General features: G+C 45.8%; 3 protein-coding genes across 12 annotated transcripts in view; 2 read left to right on the top strand and 1 right to left on the bottom strand.

Moving 5' to 3' along the window:
• The window catches only part of LOC105839218 (growth factor receptor-bound protein 14), a 295,416-nt gene that overhangs the window by 123,864 nt on the left and 147,497 nt on the right, over positions 1-24,055 (top strand). For all 10 annotated transcript variants that reach the window (XM_036292216.1, XM_028193105.2, XM_036292217.1 and 7 more), the window contains one exon: positions 23,057-23,086. In XM_036292216.1, the coding sequence (XP_036148109.1) occupies positions 23,057-23,086 (30 nt within the window). The remainder of the gene's footprint in view (positions 1-23,056; positions 23,087-24,055) is intronic.
• LOC105839217 (SET and MYND domain-containing protein 4) overlaps positions 1-24,055 on the bottom strand; it is a 207,352-nt gene that overhangs the window by 174,212 nt on the left and 9,085 nt on the right. The gene's annotated exons all lie outside the window — the stretch shown is intronic.
• On the top strand, positions 5,888-7,387 carry LOC114255229. The gene is made up of 2 exons (XM_028193420.2): positions 5,888-6,549; positions 6,651-7,387. Exons 1-2 carry the CDS (start codon positions 6,329-6,331, stop codon positions 7,081-7,083), a joined length of 654 nt encoding a protein of 217 aa, XP_028049221.2. The 5' UTR covers positions 5,888-6,328; the 3' UTR covers positions 7,084-7,387.

Raw genomic sequence — 24,055 nt, 5'->3', positions numbered from 1 at the left:
CTAGAGCTCTGCATAAGCGTTTTGCCCGCGGCGACCTTTGGACGATGATATTCGTATCCCGGCGACGGGATAGAAACGCACGTGCCGGTTTCTCGCGGACGGTGATAGACATCTCAAAATCTCGTCCCGATCCAGGATACTTTGTAAGCTTTGCAATATACCGGTGAAGAAGGTAGGACTCTCGAATGGACGTGTGGGAAGTATTACTTTTTCGAGACTTCCTCAAAGCATTATTTTATTTTGTACTTATTCACGTGAGATGGACGATAACGCGATTTTATAACATAATGGGTCGTAAAAGATTAAAATTGAAGACCGAAGAAAAACAAGTTGAAATAACCAAGATAATTATAAAATCGTGAAATTTTTAATGTTTTTCCATTTTAGCGAGATTTCTACAGTGAATGTAATCATCCAGCTCTTTTGGTTACTAATTTTTACTGCGCGCGCGCACACGCACACAAGAAATAAATATTATATAATTATCATATTAAAAGATGAATTTACATATAAAGGATAATCAGCGGATTTATCTTTGGTTGACTGTTGTGCTAGGCATACTTGTGACGCGCGACGGTACTGTGTCTTTTGATAAATGACGTATGAATTTCATAATCAGTGATTACAAGACTGATGATCATTACGGTGCGCTTTGGGACTCGAGTATTATTTCCTCTTTTCAAGCTATGCATTATAAATTGCAGGAAAATTGATATCCATCGCGGTAGACGCCAAGGCCGAGAGGGTAAATGCCTCGTATATTATATTCCAGAGTTACAAATTGAAATTTCTCTGAACAAGATAAATGTTAAAGTTCCCTCGCTCGTCTCTCCGCTCTCTCGGCAGAAAGCTACCCTCTCTGAATCTTTTTCTTTTTCACCCCGCGACACGCGTTCACTCGCGACTCGCGCATCTCGCATCCGCGTCAGTGTCGTGCGTGCGTTCGACGCGACAGAGCGACATGCGGCGCGCGCGCGCGCGCGCGTGTACGTATGCGCGTGTGTCCGACTCGCGTCTCGTCGTGCCTATAGGTAAAACTCTTCCGTGCGTGCTTGCAACGGGAGAAGCGTGCACGCGCGATCGCACTCTCACACGCACCGCAAGCGGCGGCGGCGGCGGCGGCGAGTACACGCAAGCGGTGGCGGCGAGTGTGCCACACGTGACACACATTCGCTGGCAAAAGAGCTATTCTGCTAGAAACAGTGCTCGGCCGGGTCGATGACCTGTCCGCCTTCCACCTCCCTCTCCTTTCCTCCTTCCCACCCGCTCCCGTGGCCACCGACACACACACACACACACACACTCACACATGCGCGCGCGCGCGCGCGCGCGTGTACTGACTAAGCCGTTGGACGCGTGTGCGTGAAATCAAGAGCCTCGACTGACGCACGGTGCTTGCGTTTAAGCGACGTTCACAGCGATGAAAAATGTGTGACCGCCTTGATTCTCATCTCGCGTCGAGCGTGATCATCGTGTTAGATAAATGAAACACGAAGCCCAGACAGGCCCGTGCGTTCAACAACTAAACGGAGATGGGATCGCGAACCCTCGCGCTCGAGTCACGAATCGACTCGAATTCGATATCGATTACTATCGTTTAAGCTAAGGGAGGAAAACATATGGTAAAATCGATTAACGCCACTGGTCAGCGTAGTTATTGGCCTCTTTTGCAACTTTCCGTTTTGAACGTTGAAAATTTAATTACTCATTAAATATCAAGCTGGGTAATTGCAATACGACAATTCGTCCTGTACGTTTCCATCGCGTGATTGTGTGTATTAAAACTTTACGCGTGAACGAGTGCACGGTCGAGGAAACGTACCGAGTTCCGCTCCAGAAATTATTGCCAATGTAACGTGTCACGGTTCCAGGACAGCTAATTAACTAATACGCAGCTGATTTGATTTAAGTCGAAACACCGTGCCGATAATTTTCGCTCCGCTGCGCTCTGTCGCGGCAGCACCGAGAGTGGCTTACTGATGAGGAAACGGCTCCTCTATCTCTATCGGCTGCGAGTAATATCGTAGAACATCGCGAAACAGATAGCTGGAGTAATAAAACAACGGGCAGATCGGGAAAACTCATTTTATTCCGCTTTCTACGATACAGGGCGTTTAATTTGTCTGGGGAATCGTCACACGAATTCTTTTCTTTCTTTTTTTTTATTTTGTACAAAATTCCGTGATATTGGCGTCGCTCCACGTCGTCAGCAGCGCCCGCAAATTTCACGTAAGAGATCGCCCTTCCGTCGTCGTCGTCGCCGCCGCCGCCGCCACCACCAGCGGTGTTCGAATACGCGCGCGCGAACGGACGAGCAAATTCCACGGAAATTACCTCGAAACTCGCGAGTCTCGAGTCGCTTGCAGCTAGCCCAGAAACGGACCCGCAGCGTACCGGAACTTGGAGATTCCGCATCCGGGAGGCTCTCGGGCGTCAATAGCCCGGGCCACTTTCCCGGAGCAGGCATCCCCGGTGCCCAGCGCCTCGCCCGATTACACCGCGATCCGGTGCGCCGGATCGCGAATCGCAATCTAGATCGGGATGTTAATGCGGCGGACGGGAGATTAGTTACGCATGGATATACCCGGCGCTAAAGGTGTAACGGTTCTCCGTTACAAAGGAGGTCTACGCACCGCACCGGTATCGCCGGATTTCTCCGATCAACTCGGAGATTTCTGTTGGACGCAAAAATTCCGCGGTACGGCGAGCTTTTGAATTGTGTGCTTTTTCAAGCGACAAAAAAATCAATATTTCTATTAATCCCCCTATTGCTCGTATTCGACAAATGAATGTTTTCAAAGTCTTTAACAAAATGAAATTAAGAAATCAATCATACAAATGTTATAATCATACTCTCAAAATTGTAAATAGAAAGTCGGAAAATTTTTTAGAATAAATTTTTATGTCATATATGTGTAATTGAAAAAATTAAATTTGAATTGAGTGCTCGGTTTATACGAGAGAAATAGAGGATCAAGTCCCTTTTCAAGAGTTACGTTTCAAGAGTAAAAAAGATGTTGCAAATGCTTGATCTCGAGCAATCTGTTCAAGATTAATAATACTTCTCCAACTAGATATTTTTCACTTTAGTTTTACGAGCTCTCGAAACGCGAGTGGAAACGTAACGAGTAAATTTCATCGAGATATCAGTACGTAATTACAGAGGGAACGGAATAAATTAGTGCGATGTATAAGGTGTTCATAAATGTAACATTAAGAACGGCTAACTGGCTGCGAAGAGAAAGAGAAAGAAGGGGCGCGCTGGCTCGCAATAATATTAATCGGACCGGTGCGCGCACGCGTTCGATGCATCGACCGGCGACGTGCGCGTATTGACTGAGGCACAGAGGCACGCACATTCGTACACACGTGCAGCAATTAATTATTTGCTAATCGTTACATGCACGCAAATGGCCCGGCTCGGGCCGGCCAGCCGAGCGAGCGAGCGGACGATCCTGCGCGCGAGCCGTCATCGAGAGCGCGGATAATTACCCGCGGCCACGGAACACTTTGCCGCGCCCATAAAGAAGACCTACGGCGATAATAGTATCCGTGGTAATAAGGTTAATCCTCGTTATTATGCCGGCCGTCATTAATGCCAGCGCCGTGTATCGGTGAGAATCGTGGCGAATAGGGATAACCCGTTTTCAAGACCACGGACAACCGTTACCGTTGCCCGAATCGACATCGTTAATGGCGTTGCGAATCTCCGTCACGTACGCGTGCTTAATTCGGGTTAATCTAATCTTAATGACAACCCGAAAATAAAATTACATACACTTATGCACACGGGAGACGCGAAAATCAATGTTTTTTAACGCCGAATCGGGGATAAAGTTGAATTTCATTTTTTGGGGGGGTTTGTTTAAATTCGAATCGAATCAACCAAGTTTGCCCGAACTGAATTGTTGAAATATAATTTTTAATCAACATTATTGTTAGATTGAATTTTAATATGTAGATAGTAAAGAAGATTTATGCATATATATGAGAAAAATAATATTGATTATATGGTATAAAGTCACTTTAAATATGATTTCATAAGGTTATGATTTGTATTCAAGATTTTTTGAACGATTCAGATTTGCATTTCTATCTATCTTTACATGTGACATTAAACGCATATACGAAAAATTTAATGAAACTAAATAATTTTTCACACATTGTTTGATCTATAATTTCTCAAATAATTTTTTATTAAGAACGAAGAGATTTAAATACGCAATATATATTAAACGTTATAGATGTAATTCTTAAAATTTTCGAGAGAAATAGATTCGGTGTTGCTTGTGGACGTTCCAAGACACGGTATAATCTCGCGTTAAGCGCGACGCGACGAATCGTGAGGTTTCTTCGCGTAACTGTTTCTCCCGCGGGAATTCGCGTAATCGCGTTACGTCGTAGTCGCCGTACGAAATGCAGGGCGTTTTACGAGCTTCGCGCGTGGGAGTCGAAATGTGGGGAATTGCGACCGAAATTTACGAGCGATGGCTCACCGATCCTTTTCGTCGGACCCGGGCGAGAGGGGAAGGAAGAACTAGGCGCGAGAAAGACGAGCCAGTACGAATGATTCTCGCAGTATACGACGGTACTTACATCGATGGACGAAATAACGAGTATGATAAATCGTTTCCGGCATAGACTCGCGTGCACGCACGGAAACGTTGCAGAGATGACGACGAGGGAAAGAAAGACAGCTAAAGAAAGAGAGAAAGAGAGGGATAGAGAGAAAGGACGAGGAGACATCCAGGAGGAACGTCGCGTGGGGGAATTAAAGGACGACGGGATGCGAAGTAAGAACGCTTGGGCTGGCCGATCGTGACAGCCGGAAATAATGGTCGCAGGAAAGTGGCTCGCCGACGAGGGCGGATGTTCCCGTCGTGCACACGCCCGAACGAATCCGCCTGGAATTACGGAGTGACGAATTTCCAGTGTAACCGTAAAGTCCCGTGACCCGCACCGAGCTTGTACCGCTCGATTCATCGTTCTGACATGCGAGGAAAATGTTATTAAAGTACGGAAGTGCACTCCGCGAGATTTCTGACGCTGAGCCGCGTCTCTCACCGGCGGATCCACCGGCACGATTAGACCCGGTGCGTTTATCTTCTGAATTTTTCCCCCCGCTAAATGAAATTAATGTCGCAACGCGTATATACGTCCAAGATATTCGATACATATAGATTAGGAACGTACGTGACGATTGCGATCAATAAGATTAACAGAAACGATCGACGTATCGGACGATTGTGAGTTAATACCGTTCGCACGTGTGCGCGCGAGCGGTCGAAGGCGGAAAATTGACGTTTTTTTTCTTTCTTTTTTTTAACGTGAGGAATAAAGTGCGTCGCGTCGGTGCGACGTGACATTTCTCATGTCGTTCCGCGCCGGGTGCCCACGGCGGCCTTGGAAGAAACGCAACCACTTGGACGGAACGTTCGACTCGAGGTCGCTGCACGTATATCGATTACACACCGGTACGTCGTATAATTACGGCAACGTCGGCATTACGCAATTTTCCAATTACGGCGAGCAGCTTTCCAGCCTCGGGCGATGCGATTGCCTCCCTCTCGTCCCTTCTCTACGCCGTCGTTGTCGATACTCGAGGAAGAATGTCGCGCGCAGTCGCTTCTCTTACTTGCCTTTGCCTTTGTCGTCTCTCCCGTCGTCGTCGGGCGACGGCAGAGTATAGAGGAGGACGAGAGGGAGAGAGAGAGAGAGAGGGGCCGGAGAGAAGCCAGGAAGTCGTGCGGCATGGTAACAGTGCATATACCCATCGGGTAAATTACACCTGCGCCGACAACGCAACGCGCGCCTGGACGCAACACACACGCGGGCCCCGGCTCTCTGACCCCCGGGGGCATCGTAACAACCGCTGCCGCCACCGAGCTGGCGGTTCCAGAACGGCGGTTTCGGACGACAGCCGGACGTACGTGCACCGGAGGTGTACCCTCCTCCCCCCCCCCCCCCATCCCCCTCCCGAAAATGGCCAAAAGCGAGACAGGAGCGAGCCGGGAATAGCGGGGACGAAACCGGAGAGGAGGAGGCGGTCCACCTTCTCCTCCATTGTGTGTCCCGCGCGCTGTTCCCATTGCATCGCAATTACCGTACGCACGCACCCTCCCTCCCCCTCTCTCTCTTTCTCTCTTTCTCTCTGTCTCTGTCTCCCGCTCGCTCACTATATACCGTACGCAATAAACATTTGTCGTTCCCTGTCCGCCCGTCGTTCCCTGTTCTCCCTTTCCGTTCTCTCTGTCCCGCTCACCTCCCCCCCCTCGGGGTCCCAGTTCCCTCTGGTCGCCGTGCCGGGCAAGCACGATATATTTTCGCGATGCATAATATTACTGCGTCCGCCGCTGCATCCATATCATTGTTCGCGGTCGTGGTGCATGACGGGCCGCGTGCTCGTATGCGTGTATGCGTGCGTACACGAATCGTCGAGGCCGCCTCTGTGCTATTCTCCATGCGGCCAGTCGTTAACCAGGAGTCTGTTACCGTTTCGGCCGAAGCAGCGTTCTTGATCGCGGGAGGAGGGAGAGAAATTTTTTATACGTATGTTTTGTTTCGTCTCTTTTTTTTTTTTAATAATAGAATGCTTTTATTCTTTGAAACGCAAGGTTGTTGTACGCTTTAATTAATATCGCACTTTATAGGAAGCATCACAAAACGTTATCGGGCGAGCGGTTGTCTCGCGGGACAAATGGCCTCGCGGAAAATCTCGCGAGAAAATTTGCGCCGGCAGAGCGAGTGAAATTCCGGCGATGCGATCGACGAGAATATTCCTGGCTCCTTCGTACGGCGGGGCTATGTTCCTTTGGTGAATGCGCGACAGATATCGCGTCGATAGCGACGACGGTGACGGCGGTACACGTCGTCGATCGATTCTCTCACGGGGCGATAGCTGAAGAGAAGCTAGTCTCGGTAACGGATATACATACCGGGTTCGCTCTCGGCATAATAGCGAAAGAGGTAATTTTAAGCCCGAAGAAAATAGACGGGGGATATTTTACTGCGTCGCGTCATAGTAGACGCGAGGGTAGAAGAAGAGAAGGAGAGAGGATGACCGAGTTAGAAGCGAGAGCGTAGGGAGGAGGAAGATTGCGTATTCGAGATAAGAGACGTACGTCACATGTAGATCATAGGGGTGCGTTCCTTTTGTAATTTTACGCTCTTTTTCGTTGATATGTGTACGACGATGTGACACAGAAGTAAATATACATATTTAGGGGCATTTGGCCTAATAATTCTTAATAAAATAATTCTTAATGGTACATGAATTATATTTAATGTTTCGTAAATGTGAATCTTTATTGAAACGTGAATATAGAACAGGATGAGTTTTAATAAATTAATAGCCTGCAAACGGAATACAACAAGGATATATCCAAAATTGATTTCTAACTACGCTCCTGGACAGTTATTTTCCCTTGAGTTATATATGGTGGGAAGCAGCTTGCGCTTCCCTCGCGCTTGATGTTTTCGAGCGAGCGACGCCGACGTCTCGGACTCCCCGGAGATATTTTTCGGAAACTTTATCCGCGTCCTCCACGCTGCGAATTCAGTGGCCAATCAAGAATGATTCCGCAAATACTTCGTTTCCGAAGTTCGGCTTCGAAGGAGAGCTTCAACTTCAGAAGCTGAACGGATGGGTGAATTCGTCTTCGTGAATCCCCGCGTCTCCGTGAAATGCTTGATTACGTAAACGCGGATCCTGAACGACGCGTATCGATGCATTCGAGCGGAAAAATCCGGTGCCGATCCAAACACGCGAGATTTACTCGATTCCAACTTGTAAATTTGTAGAGTTGAAATTAACGTTTAAAAATGCATTTGTTCTTCCTATCCATTATCTTTCTTTTCGTTCGATATCTGTAACTCTCGATAGGCAACTTGGAGGAAAAAGTCCATTTCTTTCCTTTCGTTAGGCTTTTTTCTTATCCGCTTTTTTACCCTCGAGAAAAACGTAGGTAAAGTTTTATGGCCGCAGGTTCTCTCGATCGGTTTGCCTATCAAATATATAAGAGGTGAGCGGCGAAATGAACCGAGCCCAGGATGAAAGAAAGGACGAAAGGCCAAGGAGGTGGCTTGCCTTTCGATCCGATCCGCGGTTTTGACCTTCTTTATGGGACCACCGACGGCTGCTTTTCCCGATGGCAATGCGGGCTTCTCGTTCCTTCATGCTTCTTAAATCTTCGCGATTCTCTGCGGACCAGCCGGAATAAAAGCGAGCATCCAAGGGAAGCGTTGAACGGATTGGACGCTGAAAAATGCAGACGCCGAGTTATGAGAGGCACAGAGGCTGCCCGCGCGCACATACGCGCGGAGCGCCGCTGCATTCGCGTATATCGAATAACGAATGAATTTGATTTGGCGCTTGTAAACGTGGAACAGGAACGTTGAGAGCGGAGGGAGGGGGGGGGGGGGCTGAAGTGGATTGCAATATCCCGGTAAAATGTATGGTGAAAGTGCGAACGCAAATAATTGAGGACTTAGATACAAGTAACGAGCGTATTTCAAAAGAAATTCAATAGTAATTCAATTTTGATGATAAACGATTGCATTTTAATTAATTTTAATTAATCTTCTCTGTTCGATGACCGAGAAGTGTACAAAGAGTATCGCCCTATCTTTATTTTGCATTGTTTTGATACGTGTATCACCTATTTATTTCTTAAAATAATTTTAATTAATTTTTTGATAAATGATGATTTATATATTTTATGAATTATCGTTATTAATGGCGACTTAATTAGACGGTGCTCTGTGCTGAAGATAACTCGGGGGAGATGGATGTACTGTATGTACAGACTTATTTCTCATCACGTATTTAATAGATATCCGGTTGCATAATTGTATAATTACCACTTGACTTCTGTTGCCGCAGTTCCGAGAATTCACGGTCGTGCCGCTGGGAATTGATGAATTAATTGGACCGTGCCACTGCAACTCAGCTCGATTTGTCAGCTCAGTCGGTCCGTCATTTTTTTATCTAATCATGCGAATATCTTCCAGGAATTGATGAAGGCATATAAATCTAGAAATTATTGAGGCTGCCTTGAGATTTTTTAACAGCTTCGACGTTAATGTTTTTCTTAAAACATTATATAAAATTATCTCCTTCTTTCTTTCGACATTAAATTCCTTTATAATTAAATTATAAGTGAGACATTCGCGATACATATATTTTTAGAGAACCTTATATAATTTTCTGAGAATCTTGTATATTTTATTTCGTAGTTTTACCACTCTACGAACGATTGTGTTGATTCATCGTAGAGGAAGAAGCCAAAGTCTTGCTCGAAAATGTCTTGCGAATCGAAAAAGAAAATTGAAACTGCGATATCGATTTCCTCGTTAAATGAATATCCTTTTCTCCCGCATTGTCACCGCGAGATTAAGCAGCTGTCTCGGTTTCGCCCCGGCGAAACTTTTTGACCGATCGCGCATTGCTCTCTCGCCTCCATCTCCGTATCCCACGTTGTCGTTAAACCTCTCCTTCGTCTCCGTCGCCGTCCTCTCTCGTCACTGTCGGGCAGGGTCAGGACGGATGGAAGGGGCGAGATAAGGACACGGTGACGGCAGCAGCGGGGGAGAGAAACGACGTCGTTCTACGCCGTAGTCCAAAAGCTGGGTCGCGATTCGAGCGGCGGTCGTTAACCTTTTTTCGATCCCCGGGATCATGGTTGCCGCGCGACCTCGTTCCCTACGTCCCAAACGATCTCGAGGATCTTCCCTCCGTTGCTTCCCCCCGCCTCTTTTGCCGCCTGCCTCCTTTCACCCTCGATCAAACTGCTCCGCTGAGAAAGTCGATGCGCGCAACCAACTGGACGGACGGGCGATGGTCTACGAAGCGCGGGTGGAAAGCTCGCTTTAACTTTCAGCCGTGTTTCGATATCGCTGTGATAAGCCTCCCTTGCTGGAATGGCAATCTATATTCGCGCAATTTATTTTATCGTCAGTTTTTGGATAATTCAATTTGACACTTGATGATATCTAAATAACTAGCTAGTTCAGCTTTTTGAAATTCTGACAGTCATCAATTTATATCACTAATTTGAACTTCTCTACAAAGTTTCGTGAAAATTTGTTCATTTTGATTTAGCAGCGGAACTCCCTTAATGGCCAATTCTGCACTCTTGACGACCGCTTCGATTTTTCTCGGTGACGCGACGAACGGATCATGGATTCTCCTTGTAACACGATAATTACCTAGGTGAGAATTATCGTGTGCCCGTTCCGCCTATCGACGTATCGGCATTGCTGACTGCGCGAGGTTTAACGGACGGCTCTCATTAGTCGCAGCTGCGTTTCGCGTGCAGCTGCGACGACCATAGGTTCGGGGTGCATCGCTTAGTAGCGTGCACATGGAAAAGCCTTTCTCTCTCTCTCTCTCTCTCTCTCACTCTCTCTCTCCGTCTTTCCGTCTTTCCCTCTGTTTCTCTTTTTCGCGCGCGCGCGCGATTTATCGAGCGCGGACGCGCGAAAATAAATAAGCCATGGCACATAAATACGCTGGTCCGAGCCTTGGCCGCGGCTCGTTCACTCGCTCGCTCGCTCGCTCGCTTGCTCGCTTGTGGAAAAAGCGAGGACAGAGAAAGGCGAATAAGAGAATAGTCGAGGCAACGGAGGCGAAGACGCGCGAGATTTATCGCGTTTGTGCAAAAGCACTACCGCCTATCTCATATTAATACAATGACACGTTTTTCGCTGTTGTGCAGGGTAAAATACAGAAATTTCCATGCTGGCTCAGGAAAATGCAAGCGGGTTATTTGCGCCAAGTTTGCGCCAAGTCTTCGATCTAAAAAATTCGCAGAGTCAGTAGGATTATTAGTATTTTTAATATCGACGAAATTTTGTTATGCAGTTTCCTGTATATATATATATATATAAGTACATCGAAATTATTTGGTTAAATGGTTTAAATTCTAACGATTTTAGAGGAAAAATTGGATGTTTATTGTTTTTACTTTGCGTGAGTGAGAACATTTAGTTTGATAAAAAAAAAAAAATAAATTCCCAAAGGTGTCTTTCATATAATTAAAATCAACAAAACCAGTTTGGGTCCTTTTTACCTCAGAGACTTCGTGCGGGCAAACTTGACCCGGTCGCGCTCGAGCTGCTGCATCATTCCTCTAAAAATTGAATTTACTATCGGGTACGACCGTACGTTTGGATCTCTACTACCCGTTACGGTGCGTCGCGATGCAACCACGTCCGATGCGATCGGGTCTCTCGACCGCGCTCGCGATTGAATTTATCTTTGTTCGTGCGCCATTAAAAAGACGTGTGCGGTTCGACGGACAAGCCCCATACGTTCTGCCGCAAAATCAGTGCGGTCGGAACTAACCCTGAGCCGTGTCGGAGGGCAATTAAGATAACGTATCGGCCCCGGCCTTTTCGATCGGCGTCGCTCGGCGTCCCGTCGCTATCGGCATCGCCGTAATCTTAATCGTGGTCATATTCGTTGCGCCGGATACGATTTTACGGACGTCGATCGCGATCGCGGATAAAGAGACGCGAGGAAGGGGACGGAGGGCGGCCGCGAGCGAGTAGCGCGGAGAGAAGGAAAGCGCGCCTCGTTCGGAATCTTCGCCATGTATTTCGTGAGTTATGATTTATATTCTTCTCTCGAGCCGGCAGCGGTGGCACGGCACACCAGATATTATACTCCATTATTATTTTTGTACATCTGATGATTTATGTGCGAAAGGGATGCTCGCGTAGCTTAATAATTATCGTTATAATGTAGAAGGTACACGATAACGTCAGTGATGTTAATACAAATTTCAATTCGTTTATTTATATCGAAAATTATTTTATAGCATTTTCTAATTTGCCTGCGAAAGATTTTTTAGGAATCTAATTTAATTACAAATAACTGTCTGCGAAAATATGCATAGAATACACAATTGATCGAGAAGCAAGAGGCTATTGGGCCAGTTCTAATTTTTTATTATACGAGATCACGTTCTTGTGCTATCGAGTACTATGGTTGCTGAGAAATTTTTTTTATTCAATTAATACTTTTGGATAGAATACACGATAACAACAATTTTGTTGACACACTTATCTGAAAATTACGAACTATTGAAAAAAATTATATTATGTTTGCTGGAACATTGAACTTTTGTAGCAACGTTATCATACTTGAGCGTAGTTATTTTGACGATTTGGCATAAAATTGTTTTCTGATCTCTGTATCTAACTAAATTTTTAAATATCATAGTGAAATTGTTCTTTCCGTGTACATATTGAAATGCAAGCACTTCTCGAGACGAGACGAATAGAACGTCGTCTCGCTCAATGTCAACGTGTCAATCCGATATGATCGATATCGAAATTCTATCCGCGACGAAGTCTGAGCAGTTATGAGACCGACCGATCATCGTAGCGTTATGTAATTCCCGTCCGTTTAATTAAATGTCATCTGATCTTTGTGATATTTCTATAATCACCAGCGCGTGTCAATCGCGGGTAGCTCGCCTTTGAAATCTCCATAATTACGGATCGACTATCTTAACTTAAGTGTCTTTGACAGGGAATCTCAATCGATTTGAATGTCTGGGTTATTCTAAGAAGAATCCAATAAAAGAAGTCCACCAAAAAAATTGGCATTTTGCTTCGGTATTCAAATTAGGATATGCACAGAATAAGTCATTTTAAATTACTGTATACCTCTTTTATACTTGAGAATCTAATATTGCATTTTTCCACTTATTTCTCTCTTATTGTAAGAGAATTTTAAGCTTGCTCCCTCAGAGCTATGCCAAGTTTAGGATTAATCGGTCATTCACTGGCGCATCTGCCCTAAAAATTACATTGCCTTAGCTTTCGTAAGATTCTCTCTCTCTCTCTCTTTCTCTCTCTTTCTCGTTCTTTCTCGTTCTTTCTTTCTCGTTATTTTGCTGATGGACGAAGTGCTCTAGAGCTGTCTGTGCAACATTGGACAGAAACGAAATCAAGAGAAGAGTCTCAGAGAACGCCACGCGTTCGTACCGTTCGCCATCGAGTTTTGGAAACGAGCCAGCCAGCAGGTGCACTCACCCTCAACGTAGAACAGACGTTAGGGTAGATCGTGCAGCGTGTCTTTATCCTCCTCGAAGCTCGAGGAAGAGAAGAGGAAATAAGTGAAAAAAGAGCAAGAGAGCTAGATCTCTCAGAGGAAACGTCGACAAAGTAACGTCGTCAAGAGGATCTCCACAGTGTCGTCGTCGGTCACGCTGGCTTCTCTCGTTAATGAGAGGAGGAGCCAAGGCGTTTTCGGCTGCCGGGGCTCTCCTTCACGCATTCGGCCTTCGATGATGTGTATCTTCTGGCACGAGAAGCAGGAAGCGGCAACAAAGCCGAGATTTTCCTTCCTTTTTATTAAGTTCTATGTACGCGGGGCGACTTGACGAGAGAAATGAATCAACCGATCGCGATGATATCCCTCGACAGTTGGGGAAGTAGGGAGACTTTCTTCACGAAATAAACGTGCAATTATTTGCTTGTGAAATAATCGTATGCTGAATGTAACGGGAGACGGCTATCTTGATAATACCACCACCTTACGGTATGTAGTTACGACTCGTGGAACGAATCCCGGGATTTTCCCTATCGAGATTGCAACCCGTCTCAGTGTACTGCGAACTCTCGATTTTCCCGCGAAACTTGTGCGCGGTATTTTATTACATTTAATTAACAAGCCGCAGTATCTGTCTGCAACAGAGCAACGGATTACGTTCGTCTTCGTTTACGTTGTTTTGAGAAAGCGGATTGTTTGTAATCGATGCCGGTTAACTCTGATCTGTTACGTCACGATACATATTGTACTTTAGGTACCACAGGATTCCTATTTTTAAATTGCGTTCGAGGATAGAGAGAGAGAGAGAGAGAGAGAGCGAAACTCGAGAATCGAGGTATCAAAGTTCAAATTCCGAGCAAATAGGCACGGTCGCGCGGGATCTGCCACTGTGGCTTGTATCCGTAAGCCCGGCTTTGATCTCTTCGAAGGCGATTTCGTGCAATATTACGAAACTCAATGCCTCCCGAAGTTGCCCGGTTGCTTCTCGTACCGAGGAGATAGACTTTAATGGCGATCCCGTCGATATTGTCTGGGGAACTGGGATAGCTCTTGGAATCGTATCGATCCAAGGCACTCGCCGCCACGCACCTCTCGTACTTACGTACGGCGAGCCGTATGGTTTTTTTTTTTTTTTTTTAGGTGTGTGACAAAAAGCGCTAAAGATAGATGTGCGACGCAAGAAAACGGCGGCGTTCGTAGAAAAGCTCGCTTTCGAGGAACCAGCCTGTCTCTTTTAATTGGTTACAAGATGTTTCTCTCGGCGACATCCGGCCGCCCTCGAAGCGTAACCGACTTCTGTTTTTCGGTCGACAAATCATTGGCGGCCGACCCGGTGTCGTCTGACACCAATTCCATCAATTATATCAAGCGCAAAAGACACCGGTGAAATAAAGTAAATATTTGAAACGATTTTTAAATAGCGGTAGGTAGGAAAAAGTGATAATCCGTCAGAGTAAAAGCCATTGATTAGAGAGAGAGAAAGAGAGAGTATTTATTGAGAAATGATTATTACATTTATCTGCGTTATCGAGTTTTCGCACATTTACGCACGATACTTGCAAATTTCCCTGTCAAGTTTTTCAATTATTGTCGATTTCGGTTCACCGGCAATCAATCGTCGCTTCGGCACCGCGTCCCTTTGTTCCCTCGTCGGTGGAAAACGGAAAGTCGATACGCGCCTCCGGTGAATTAAAAGCGTGTACTCTGGCCCACCTCCTCCTCCGCCGCCGCCGCCGCCAATAATAGAACACTTCCGACGTGGCGAACTTAATCGAATCAGCGTGAAATGCTCGTACGGGGCTAAATCCTGGGCTACGGACTCGTTAGAGCCGCCCGCGGGAGCGAAGGGTTGCCTCCAATAACAATACGAAACCGGACAGGCGTGTTACCTACGGCGATCGCTGGCGCGCCGAGTTAAACTTCAAAGCTCGCAATTAATCACTGCCAGTGTAATATCTGGCCGAACTTTCGCGGCGGCTTTACCGGCGGCTTACGGAGGGCCGGAAGTTTCGGGCTAAGCTCGCTCTCGCGCCACGTATCCGGCGAGAGAACGGACGGAGGGCCTAAACATCCGCGGATTCGTTTGACCGGCGGCGGCGGTAAATTCAAGGGAGGATCGAAATTTTAAGTACCGGTCGCTTGTTTACAACCGACCGGAGCGAGAAAATCTAGTCGTCTAAGCGGCGGCGGGATTCTCCCGAATGCGCAGTTAGGCAAAACCGTATCTCTCGGGGAATGTATTCCAGACGCGCCGTTGAGGAAGGGTTATCGTTCATTATCCTTTTCCACGATCCGACGGATTTAGGAATTTCCTTCGTCCTTCGACGGAAGTGCCTCCTGCGTACTAAAGATACACTCTAATCCTCCTAGATCTGTTTTCCATTAGAATGAGCAATACAGAAGTGCATTTTCTGCTTCGGATTGATGTGTGGAGTAAAATTTCACAAAATATCTCGCATCTACTTTTACATTCGTGCAATAGCCACTTTTGGTTATACAGTTTTCATCTCGCAAACAATTCAATGCCGATTAATTTTGTTGTTAGAAAGTCGTCAGGTAAACTTGGAACTTGTGCGTTTACGTGCGCTTTTCCGTTCTCGTCTCCTTTCACATTGTATACTGTCGATCATTAATATCCGGATCTCACCGGATCGTAGCCGTTGTCCCCAATGTGTTGATGACTCGGTCTTTTGAATTATTCACTATCATGCAAGGAACGAAGAGGGTCTTTCGAACAGTGACGACGTCCGAGGTAGGAGGCAGAAACGTGCGCTCATTCATCCGGGTTTGGTCCGATGCATGAACCGAAACGTTTCGATCATTATCGGTGTTTACGTTACGGGCGATTGGCCCGAATCAATGGGCGCTTTCTATTTCATGTCAAAGGGGTTACGCAAAGATATTGAAGAACGAGGCCTCCGTGCGCTCGGGGACGCAGACGCGCAGCTGCGGGGTCACGCGCCGCTACCAACCAACCAGTTGTCGTCGTCGTCGTCGTCGTCGTCGTCGTCTGGGAAATAAAGAGCGTCCGATTTCCACGAGTTTCCGCACTTCTACCTCGGCGCGGCCATAAAATTCGACACCGACGTCGTCATTCCGGCTCGCCCTTTCACTCTACGTGACTATAGCAGCTTGCCTGGGACGGGATGCGAAAATGCGTTGGGTATGGGAGAAGAGCCTATCCACCGTGACACCTATCCAGAAATGTAAAACTGCATAAAAACTGCCGGCTGCAGACAAATTGCGACAAATTTTTTTACTGGGTATATTTATGGATGATGATAACTTTTTATACTAATATAAAAATGGTTTGTTTTTCTCGATATTGGAACATAAATAAAATATTAGTCGTAAAAGAATTAGAACATAACGACTCACACATTAAGTAATTATTAAATTAATTTTTATTTTGTTTACATATAATGAATCACAAAAGTATTTTGACAAGTTACAAAAATATTAAAATATACATATTCAGTTGTCCTGGTAAGCTTATATTTAATTTTAAATCTTAATTTATTAGGTTTTGTATAATAAATATATTTTGTAATAGCGTACAACTTTTTTTCCTTTTTGCGACTTGTTGAGTTCTTTCGTGAGCCGACTACTTGTTCTCGAATTGGAAATGGTCGAGGCATTAAACTTGAGTTAGAATTGAACGTGAACGGAACCAGTGTCTAGCAAAACTTCCAGACCGAGGTGTAAAAGATGAATACACATATGCGCTTGGTGCGCTCGGAATATGAAATGCCCCTCGGTGCAGAATAAATACGGAAGAAGGGGGTTGGAGGGCCGTCGAGTCCATTGCAATCACCCGCGCTGTCGTCTGGCTTTCGGCAGGCAAAATCGCGACTATGATCCACGAAGCCGTCTGGTAAGCTCTGGGGGTAGATTGATTGTTTTCCGAACGATATGCGGCAGGCTTCATGCACACGTGGGTATGTATACAGCGTGTCCCGGTGAAATTTATCACCTCGATTATCTAGCGGAATGGCGCGTCCCAAAGGCGACAAGATGAATGGCACGTCGGCTTTTCTAAACTGTTTTTCGATACGCTTCTAATGGCGGGTCGCGATGACAATTATCCAATTGTACAATTTTGCGTCGCAGCCTCCAGGATCAATCGACATCTGAGATAATAATAATTTGTAAGCTCATATGGCTTGCGGTAATAACGCGCGCGTTGCTTGCTGATCATCTTCACAAAAGTAACCTCTGCATCCATTCCTAGTTGTAATGTAAAGTCACGTTTGCGAAGTAATCCCAGCGGTACGAAGTCGCGCACGCAGGAAAGCACTATTTCCCGGAATACTTTCCTCCATCCTTTATTTGTGTCGCATAAATAGCGAGTTTATGCGGAAGAAAACGGAAACAACGGGCGATGGTTTAGGGCGGAAGCGACGGAATAAGGAGTGTGGACGTGCAGTTTCACCGCTTGTTGTTTCTCGCCTCCTTCATTCGAACAAACAACGGCAGTTAGAGAAGCGAGTAGAGAAGCGAAACCTCAAACTATTATCATCGCGCGTTAAGAACTCCCTGAGGAATTTTTCCTTCCATTTGCACGCGCTCTTCATTTTTTCCCCCCAAGAAATTGCGTACCTCGATGAATATACTTGTGACTTTACAATCAAGGAATATTAGGTAATTTAAATTCCTAAATTAACATTTTTGTTTACGTAACAATCTTTTTTGTAAGCATCACTTCTTTTTAAAATACGCGGCCAAGTTAGATGTAGTTATATTTTCCGTTCCTAGAAGCTTTTTTTAGCATTAAATAACATCGCCTTAAGAATTTTACAGGAGAGACGTCATTTTTAGCCCTTTAAATTGGAAGCGCAATTTGTGACGGCAGTTATTCAAACTTTCATAAGCTTTAAACGTGACATCCAACAAGTTTTAAGTGCGGCAGGCAAGATTATGAATTGTAGTTTAATATACAATTATAAAATTTACTCTAAGAAATGGAGAGGTAAACTCTTCCTATTTGAAATAACTTTCGCGAATTTTACACTTGAATTTAGTTAGAAATGCGTAACTTTGCAGTTTTGAAGAGAAATTACGTCACTTTTCGTATGTGACTACAGGAACGAATCGTTAATCTCTTGTCGAGTGTTTCGTAACTAACCAAAACGAAAGTATCGTGAATTTCGCAAAAGAAATGCGAAAGTTTACGTGAATTCTGCTTTATGCGTCGCGCTGCAAATGTCGCACATTCTCGATGAAGAAAACTCACGCCGTTTAAAACTTTCCACGTGGACAAATAAAGGTGCAACAGGATTGCAGGCGCAATTAATTATCGCCGTAGCGAAAAAGTCGCTCCTATCTTGAGCTAGGAAGGCGCCTGTTTGCTCGGCTCTCTCGCCAATAAATCAATCGAATTTGCGAAGGGAAGGGGGGAGGGAAGGAGGAGGAGGGAGGGAAGGAGGGAGTTCGCCTTCCGACGAACGTGTAACGTCGGAGTGCATTTGACGGTGCACTTATCGTCGAACGTGCGAGATCTCCGCGCGCTCGTTTTTCTCGTCACGGAGGGTAAAGGCAAAGAGGATTAGATAGAGGCGAGGTTAACGTACGCAATCTTTAAAACAAGCTATATTTTTAATACCGTGAGATGCAAGGGATCGACAATGCATTAAATCCGGGCTGTTAACCGAATTGGCTATCGCGGAACATACATATCCTGTGTGGTACAAACATCACGCGCGTTATATCTTCCGTTCGCATGACGTATATCAATGCGTACATCACGAAAAGAGGTTTTTTTTGGGCAGTAAAAAAGGCTCGCGCGCTTGTTTATTGTTTGGGTTTTTCGTTATACGCAAAAAGCTATTACAGATAAATAATAGTCCGAATGTTTCTGATCGCCATTTTTTTTTTTTTTTTGGTCACATTCGATGTAATACTTTTCCCCGGGAGAGAGGGAGAGAGAGGTGGGGGGGAGAAATAATTGCGTTGCGTTGTATCTCGCGTCACCGGCGTGTGCATCTCTATTTAATCTAATGGAGCGAGAAGTAGATTGGAAAACGAAATTGTGGGCGACTTGTACGTCGGCGAAAGGAGGAGGAAGATTCGCACCCGCGAGGCGCGAGCGAGCTTACGGCTTCCTGAGGAATTAACGCGCGTTCCCCTTATTTATAGTTATCGCCATTTAAAGCATATTTCCTGGCTGCGAGTACGACCGCGCTGAAAATTTAATGTCTTCCGCTCTTCCTCCCTCTTACACCGTGGCCCCGTGGTGCGAGGATCGGCACCCGGGGAGGGGGGGGGGGCGACAATACAACGCACCGGAGAACCGTTAATCGCCCGTCCTTTCGTGTCGCGCCAGAAGCCAAGCCGCGGCGTCGCGTTCGAGCAACGACGACGACGACGACGACGACGACGATGGTTCTCCCTCCTCGTTCGTCGCCGTTTCAATCCGTCCGGGGCTGTTTAATCCGAGTAATAATAACGGCGGAAATAACACGCGGCTCGGAAGACGGGAATTTGAAACAGCCGTCTGTGTGTGTGTGTGTGTGTATTTTTTTTGTCCCCTTTTTTTTTACCAGCTTCACCCGTGACATCACACGGGTGTCACACATGTGCTGGCCGTCGCCGCCGTCGCCGCCGCCGCCGTCGATGCGCGCGTAATAATTCATCCCTCGGCCGGGCACATTCGGCGCGTGTTCCGCGCACTCGCGACCCGCTGAAATTGCGGTATCGCATAAATTATAGGGACAAAATTACAGCGTCGCGCAAAGTACGGCGGCGGATCCTACGTATGTGTAATTACGCCGGGTAAACTGGCATCACGCTAAACACGCGGGGTATACCGACGTCGTCGCCTGACGACGTCAGGCCGCTTAGAAGCGGGCTGCACGGGCGGAATTGCCCGGTGGCCGGCCGTCGCTCCGCGTCGGACCTCGACGTGTTTAAGAACGGAAGGAGAACCAAGTGGAGAGTGCATATACACGCGTCACGTCCGCGGCCGGGAGAGAACCTTGCGCCATGCGTAAAAGCACACGGCGGGCTGTCAGTGTCGTAGTCACGCTCGCTCTTTGTTTCGAACGAGCGCGCGAGGTCGTTGTCCCAATTCTCGACTCGTGTCGTCGTCGTCGTCGTCGTCGTCGTCGTCGTCGTCGTCGTCGTCGTTCGTCATCGATAGAGATAACACCGATAACTCATGATTTAGCGACGCGACGCCGCCCGGCGAGCTAATAAATTCCTATGCAGCTAGATCGAAAAGAGCCCAGCCGCGGCGCCGCGTCGGTAAGATGGAAAAATTATTATTATCCCTTGATGTATATATCTCCCCTCTCTTTTTATCTCTCTCGTGAACTGAACAGAGGTGAAGTTATAATCCGATATCGTATTTTACGGAGGTAAATTTTATTTATGAAACCTTCGTCGCTTTTACGGCTCCCCATGTATCGCGTATCTACATGATTTGATGCGATACGCGCGTTGTTGAAATAAACATTTTTCGTACGTTGTATTCCGGGGATCTAGATTTATTGTCGTCGATAAGAAAAAAAAAAGAAAGAAAAAGAAAAAGAAAGAGGCGCGCGGCGGAAGAGTTTTCCAAGTTCGCAAAGTTCGATAATTCGTGTAATTTCGATGCATTTCGTGCGTTCGATCGAGCACGCCCGACGACGACGGCCGAAATTGAAAATGCGCGAGCTCAGGTGTGCACGTAAATAATCTCCACGCCATCTGTCTTAATAGGTGGCCTGGCTGGCTTTACTGCTGTCGGGAGGTGCGAACGAATGCGGAGATGCGTTTGTGTGTACGCGCCCGCGAGCGCGTTCTCGTATGGGTGCGTATGTGTGTTTGCGCGCAGCTTGAATAAATAAACAATCCACAGCGCTCCGGCTGCATTTAATATTCCGCGAGGCAACGTGCATATGCGACGATCTCGCGACCAAATGTCACGGTTTCGGACATACGTGTCACATGGAAAATGGAAAATCGCATAAATAAATATTAATGCATCATTGATTCGCGCCCACGGTCGATCCCCCGTGACGTTTCGACGTTCGAGTTTATATCGCTGCGAACTTTTTCCGAGGTAAGATAAATATGAGCCCCTGATGGAGAAATATGGGAATTATATGGCAAAACATATCATACAGTATGAATTACGGGTTACCCCTAATAAAGAATTCACGGCGGATTTAAAAATAAAACTGTGTCAACCGGAATCGATCGATCGATCGTAAATAATAGGAGGCAGAACAAATAAATGCTTGAAAACGGTTTTCCTTTGTTAATAGTCACTTCCTTATATATTATAATTTTTTATGTAAGAGTTTATTTTTAAGAGTGATATAATCAGTACGAATTGATGATTATCATTCTTAATTTGTAAAAGCGGAACCATGCTTTGGACTAACATTTCAAATGAACGGAAGTGTACGTCGGAACGCCTCTCTGAATGATGCAAACGGACGATTTCCATTATTGTTTGTCGTGGAAAGCGGAAAGAGCTGCCGTTTAGAGTTCAGTCGTTCCGTTCCCGCGAAGAATCGAGAAGGAGCGACGCTTTGTGAACGTGAAATTCACCTTCGGGGATGCATTCACGAGCCCGGGTCGGTTTCGTGCCGTTTGCAAATTTTAAGTGTCGCCTCCGGCTCTTTGACGCCTTTACGATCATGCAAGAGATTTTTCCCGTTCTTCCTGCCATCAGAAACGCCCGGGCTACTAACGACTTTCAACAGCGTGCACGTCTCCAGTAACTTGGAATTTGTTTACAGCGACGGATTATGAAAACGGTGACGCTGCTCTGTTTTTTGGTACATCAAACTGTGAAAGGCTGCTTTTTTAGAAGACGGGATTATTTTAGTATACAAGATTTGCTTGAGCTTAGTGTATGTAAATTAGATATACACTGAGAAAAAAATGTGTGACATTTACGACTATATAGTAACTGTATAATAAAATAATTATAGTCAGGACTATTATTCTTATAGTAATTGTTATTGTAATTTTGGTAATGAAATAACCATATATTTATAATAATGCTTATAGTGATTGTTTTAGAATACGACTTACTCTATTAAAATCTTTACTTGACTATAGCAACCGTATGAGAACTTTAATATACTTTAAACCAATTATAATTCATATTGTTGAACAATTATAAAAATATGATCGGGTCCAAAAAGGACCATAAACTGTAGTAATACTGTGATTACTGCGATTATTTTTTCTCTCGGACTGTACCAAGGAATTATTAAGTTACGTAAGAAGTGGTATTTTTAATTAATTTGCTTACACATACAAATTAAATTAAATTAATTGAAAGATAAAGCACCTGCGAATGCCTCGACGAACGGGAATTTTGTATGCAAATTTATTCGAAGTGCTCGAATAACGCAGCTACTCGAGCGTTTACGACTATACAGTAGTGCATGCGTGGTTCGTCGTCGTGTACATGAAAGAGCGGCACACACAACACACACACACACACACACACACACACACACACACACACACACACACACACACACACACACACACACACACACACACACACACACACACGCGCGTACACAGAGAGAGAGCACGCCGGAGAAAGTACAAGACGAAAGGAGCGAGAAAGACCGGTGGGGGCATGACGCTTTCCAATAATTTCTGCGCTTTGTTGTAAATTCCCCCCCGCTAATTCGTGGTATTTTCTCGCTGTATTTTATGAGCGGCTACCGGCTTTGCCTCGCAAATTGTTTCCAGGAATTCTCCGTACGCTGTTAAATTACTGTACTTTCACATAATATGTGCGGTGGATTTTAGCTCGGCGCACAGTGCGGCGCGGCGCGGCGTGCCGTGCCGGGCCGCACTTCAACCGGAGTCTAGCCTCCTCATTGGAATTTTGCGTTGTGCACTCGTTTTCCGGGAGATTTTTTTTTCTCTTTCAAGCTAATTTCTTCCTATTACGTATATAAATAGCTTTAACTTTCGCCCCCGTGGCGACCATAAGTTAACAAACGACGTTCGCTATAGTTAAACATTCTCTTTCTGTTTCAGGCAATCACGACGCTACCAAAACGGCCTCTGGTGAGTAGGTTAAATTATTATTTTCTTAAATTATGTTTAATAATACAATAGCGTTCGATCGCTGCGAGTATCGTTACAAGATGTTCGACTTATGTACGACGGATCGTTCAACGGTACCGTCGATGAGGGTCGTAAAAAGCGTGCGGCCCGAATGATGAAAACGAAATTAGTGTGACACGATCATGCACTTCGCACGCCTCGAGGTGAAAGAAACGGCGGAATAGAGACGTTTTCAGAACCGGTCGTCATTTAACAATTTACGACTTCGACGGGCCGGCGTTCCGGGGAGGAGCACGTAAATGCGAAATGCTTCGAGCGATATAACGCCGCCGAATCGATTGCCACTGAATTTCCATATACTATTTTTAATTTCGCATAAAACACTCGCCACCCTCCCGAAAATACCGTATAAAAATAAACGCCGGGCAAAAAGCGATTTTTGTGGTATCCCAATACGTTATTTCCGAAGCTATTTGGGACGTTTTCGATTGTCCATTAACGATCGCCATCGCATCTGAGGGGGAATACTTACGGGACGGCTGTAAATCGCGTCCCCGCTGTCATCTTTTAGCTCGTAAATCGCTCGTAACAACGGTAAGAAATTGTTTAATGTTGGAATTAGGAATGATTATTGACGATTAAGTGTTGGCGGAAAAAACCCAATCGGCAAGTAACGTTTTAATCGAAATGCGAAAACCGGAGACGATGAGTAATAAAAGGGAGAAATACGTGTGTGAGCGCCCGCGCACGACGGGTATTAACTATCCTGGAGAAGAAGGAGAGAACCGCCATTAGTTGAAAAGTTTTCCCAACAGTCTGTCAGTCTGTTTTCGTCGACGCGCTTCATCTTATTCCGGTGAGCGTGGCACGACGATTGTCTTCCGCCGGATTTTCGTCGGCACGAAACTTTCGGAGGAACTCAACGAATCGCCACCAAGGTTGTCGTCGATGGAGATCGACGATCGGAGA

The sequence above is a fragment of the Monomorium pharaonis genome, chromosome 9 (genome assembly GCF_013373865.1).
Source record: "Monomorium pharaonis isolate MP-MQ-018 chromosome 9, ASM1337386v2, whole genome shotgun sequence".
NCBI lineage: Eukaryota > Metazoa > Arthropoda > Insecta > Hymenoptera > Formicidae > Monomorium > Monomorium pharaonis.
This window is presented reverse-complemented; position numbering and strand designations above follow the sequence as displayed.